This window comes from Stegastes partitus, unplaced genomic scaffold (genome assembly GCF_000690725.1).
Source record: "Stegastes partitus isolate 25-593 unplaced genomic scaffold, Stegastes_partitus-1.0.2 Scaffold1733, whole genome shotgun sequence".
NCBI lineage: Eukaryota > Metazoa > Chordata > Actinopteri > Pomacentridae > Stegastes > Stegastes partitus.
Window position 1 is genome coordinate 59,456 of NW_007579464.1, and position 4,921 is coordinate 64,376.

Genomic DNA, 4,921 nt, shown 5'->3' on the forward strand with positions numbered 1-4,921 from the left:
GCATTACTTCTTTCTCTTTTATCTAAAAGAACACAGCTTACAGCAAAATTCATGTTATTTAAGTTGAGGTAACTAAATGAAATTCACGTAATAAATGATTTTTTCACTCAGGTCAGGATTTAAAGTCCTCTCATTGCCTACTTAAATCTGAACTATGATATTTAAGTACATAACACTTAAAAATTGCTTTTAAGTAACCTGGAAATAACATGTACTTGCTGCCAAGTAAAGTCACCGTTATACAAATGGCACATATGGACAATATTAACAGTTTGTTGTTTTTTATTTTTTAATGATTAATATGTTGTGAAATATGAAACATAATCTCACCAATGTAATATTACAGCTAAGACCCTTTAGTATTATTAAATGCAGAGGTTAACGTGACTAATTTAAATATTAAGTCCAAGACCCTACAGCATTACTATTTATAGAGATCAACCTAACTAATTTTGAACTAAAATATACAATATACAAATATACAGTAAAACTAGTTGGAACAACTTAATTTAATCAGCTTAAAAACTTATGTTATATATATGGGTGTAATATGCAGCATTTTCATTTTACTAGTGTTTTAACGGCCTAGTCTAATCCAACTCTACTCTTGTCAGTCCATTTTAAACCTTAGACGTGGGAAGGGATGAGTTGTGTTTGAGAGCAGATGGAAGGAGTGTTATCAGACTTTGCCACATTCCAGCACAATGAGCAGCAACTCATTTAAATCAACAATAATTTTATTAATCCCCAGTGTGGTCGTACAAGCAGATCATAACAGATAATAATAATAAGAGGAAAATAATTCACATTAAGTGTCACTTTAAAATCAAACAAGTCACACTGCTCAACATAAATCTCCTGCAAACACAAACTAAAATGAATGCAAACACATGCAGAACATTTTAGACAAAACTGTAAAATTTGCTGGAGGAGCTACTGACAAACAAGATCCAGAAAACCGGTCTCCAGCAAAGAAACCAAAAAGCTTATCTTATTCTGATGACTTTCAACCTTTGAACAAATATATGATTCATGGCGGACACTGTCTTAAGTTTTACAGTGCCTATAAAAAAGTAGTCACTCCCCTTGAAAGTTTTTTTTTTCCTTCTATTGTTTTACAATGATCAAGCATGGCCAAGCACGGTGGTGGCAGCATCATGATGTTGCATCATGGCCACCACCATGCTTCACTTTTCACAGGCACTATAAACATCTTTACACTTCACACAGAATACTGAGAGTTTTCCAGAAAATGTTCCAACTTCCACTGACTGTTGAGTTAGAAAACAAAAACTTCACAGAAGGTGAGTGTGAATCTGGTTGACGTATGTTCAACATGTGGTGTGGAATTCTGAATGTCAGCAATGAACTGAACTCATAGAGAAAAATAAACGCAGCTGGCAAAATCTGTCCAGCTATCGACAGAGATCAATTTTTTTTTTCAATCATCATCACAGCAGTGAAAGTAAACAATGCAATTTAAATAAAAACTAATTAAAAATCGTGGATTGGTCTTTGATCACAAAATACTGAAAAGTGAAAATCAAAACCACAGTCATTAAAATCAGAAAAGAAAATCAATGATTTCTGCTCTTTTTTTTAAAACGTGAAACATTCAACATTAACACCTCTGCTATGAACACTGATCATCAAGTTTTAACCCAATCATTTACATGTCCAGCAGTTACAGAACAACTTTGTGACAAGTTAAGAGTTGTGTTCCTGCCCTGAACACAGATATAAGACTTCCGTTTAATTGAGTTTACAAATCTCAGCAGAGCCAACAACCCAGAGTCCAGCATGCAGCGGCTGACTGAATGTGGTCTGGACTCTGTGGATGAGAGTCATGGTTTCAGTGACGCTGTAGAAGGACAGAATACCTGCACTGTGATCCAGGTACACTCCTACTCTGGAGGACTGAGGACCTGAGACAGGAGTTGAAATCTTGTTGTAGAAAAATTCATAAGTGTTTTGGTAGCATTTTAATGCCCAAGATTTCTCATTATGTCCAAACTTACAGTCCTTCCAGTTCCGCCCTCTGTCTATCGTCCTGTATGAAGCTGCTACATAACCTCCACCTCCCCTCCACTGAACCTCCCAGTAACAACGTCCAGTCAGACTCTCTCTGCTCAGGACTTGACACCATTCAGTGAATCTCTCTGGGTGCTTAGGATAAGGCTGGCATTCAGTTACTAATGTTGCCTTTTTTTTCCCCTTAGATAATAACAGATGTATGCTTGCTGTGTTTCGATCGAGTGTGATATCACGTGAAAACTTTAAGAAATCAGCTCTGAACATTGGTTCTAAATGTGAATTTGACAGTAAAACATCTGGTTGTGTGATTGTCAGTGAGATGTTTGTCCATGTGTTCTTCAGAATATCCTGTAGTTTGTCTCTGACCTTTGACACAGCTGCTGTCACGTCCTCAAAGTATCTCAGAGGACGGATGGTGATGCTGGATGACTGTGTGGACTCACTGAGTGCTGACACTGAGGGGTAGCTGTGGAGAAACTGGTTGTGATCTTCTGTATCTGAGAGCTGCTTCAGCTCAGCGTCTTTCCTCTTCAGATCACTGATCTCCTGCTCCAGCTTCTCCTCAAGCTCTTTGACTCGACTCACTTCAGTCTCCTGCTGGGATCTGATCTGCTGCTTCACATCACAGCTTCTTTTCTGGATGAGATGGATCAGCTCACTGAACATCTTCTCACTGTCCTCCACTGTTTTATCAGCAGAGACACTGATGTCCTCCAGCTCCTGTTGAAGCAGCTTCACATCTTTCTCTCTGTCCTGGATTCTCTGCTGGATGTTTAGTCGACTCACCTCCAGCTCTTTCTGCCTCTCAGTCCGTTCTGCTGCAGCTGAGACTGTGTCGTGGCCTTTATGTTCATCCACAGAGCAGAGATAACAGATAGACTGCTGATCAGTGCGACAGAACATCTTCATCACCTCATCATGAAGAGAGCAGATGTTCTCCTGGAGGTTCTTGGAGGGCTCCACCAGCTTGTGTTTCTTTAATGGAGGTGCATCATAGTGAGGCTGAAGGTGTTTCTCACAATAAGAGGCCAGACAGACTAAACAGGACTTGACAGCCTTCAGCCTCCTCCCAGTACAGAAATCACAGGCCACATCTTCAGCTCCAGCACAGCAGGGATCAGCAGCAGCAGCTTGGAGTCCGGTCTTCTTCAGCTCCTCCAATAAAACTGCCAACATGGTGTTTTTCACCAAAACAGGCCTCGGTGTGAAGGTTTGCCTACACTGAGGGCAGCTGTAGATTTCCTTCTGGTCCTCTTCATCCCAGTGGGTTTTAATACATTCCATGCAGTAGCTGTGTCCACAAGGAATAGCCACCGGATCCTTCAGTAGATCCAGACAGATCGAACAAGAAAACGTTTCTCGGTTTAGCTGAACTCCTTTCTGAGCCATTTTCCCCTCTGAGCAGCACTGACTGACTGACTGAGTTTCACTTCCTTGTACCTGAAACCAGTCTGATCTATGATCTCTACATCATGTGATCCTGCAAGCGAATGGGGCCTTTCAGCTCTTCCACTTCCCCCATGTTGGTTCCACCCATCCTCACAGTGCAGATCTAAAGGGGAGGGAACCAGGAAATATATTGACAGAGTGGAGCTGCTGTGTTTGAGAGCAACAGGAGGAGGGAGGGTTATCAGGCTGATTCATTCAGGAAGAGGAGACAGCATGTGTTTAACCCTTTTCACACAATGACAACATATTCTTGTCATGTCTGTGAAGTTTTTACATGTCACTCACTTTGAATAAAGGTATTTACAAACATTAAAGTAACCTAAACGCTGAACACTGATCGCTGTCGTGAACTGGTAATGTATTGACATGCAAAACAGTGTTTACATTTTCAAATAGGGTTGATTCCAGGGTTCTTCGCTCTCTTTAGATTTCTTAACATGTGTCCTGCTGCCGCTAGATGGCAGCAATAATTTAATAAAAGAAAGGAGAAGCTTTTCACACAGTCTAAAACAGCTATGGACAACAAACACTGTTTCCAACGATTCCTAAACCACTTAATTTTCTTTGTCACAAAAAAACAATGTATATTGGTTCTTTCATAGATTTATTAAAGGTCTTCTGAAAATATGACAAAATCTTCTGGGTCAAAAATATAAATACAGCAACTTGAATTGACAGTTTGTGTTAATCAAATTATCTTTGTGTTATGGCCTCTTAATGGCTCAGGAGTGACTACAATGGACTACAGCTGCTGACTCCTCTGAACCAATTTAAATAGGGTCCATTTGATCCACTCATTAGACTCAACCACAAAAACTACAGTGGGAAAGTGTGAGCAGCTCAGCAAAGACCTCCATCCATCCATTATCTATACACCGCTTAATCCTCACTAGGGTCACGGGGGGCTGGAGTCTATCCCAGCTGACTCAGGGTGAAGGCAGGGGACACCCTGGACAGGTCACCAGTCTATCGCAGGGCTACACTTAGAGACAGACAACCAAGAACACTCACATTCACAATTTAGAATCACCAACTAACCTCAACATGTTTTTGGACTTGTAGGAGGAAGCTGGAGAAACCGCAGAGAACCCACGCTGCATAGAGAGAACGTGCAAACTCCACGCAGAAAGATCCTGGGTGTCCTCACCAGGACGCGAACTGCTGACCTTTTACCTGCGAGGCGATGGTGCTATCCACCGAGCCACCTTACAGCCCTCAGCAAAGACCTGAAAAAGCAAATCATTGACTTGACCAAGTCAGGAAAGTCACTTGAAGCCACTTCAAAGCAGCTTCAGATCCCAAAATCATCTGTACAAGCAATAGTTTGTTCGCATAAAGTTCATGGGACAGTTGTGTCACTGCCACGATCAGGAAAAAAAAACACATGTAAAAGCAGGCCTGCAATGAATTAGAAGCTGTCAGTAGCCACAGTGTTTTA

The 4,921-nt window shown here is 41.0% G+C and overlaps 1 protein-coding gene across 1 annotated transcript; it reads right to left on the reverse strand.

Annotated features, from left to right (window-relative positions):
* Positions 1-719: 719 nt before the first annotated feature.
* On the reverse strand, positions 720-3,460 carry LOC103372320 (tripartite motif-containing protein 16-like). Its single transcript, XM_008301927.1, has one exon. It carries the CDS (start codon positions 3,421-3,423, stop codon positions 1,753-1,755), a length of 1,671 nt encoding a protein of 556 aa, XP_008300149.1. The 5' UTR covers positions 3,424-3,460; the 3' UTR covers positions 720-1,752.
* Between the last annotated feature and the right edge of the window lie 1,461 nt (positions 3,461-4,921).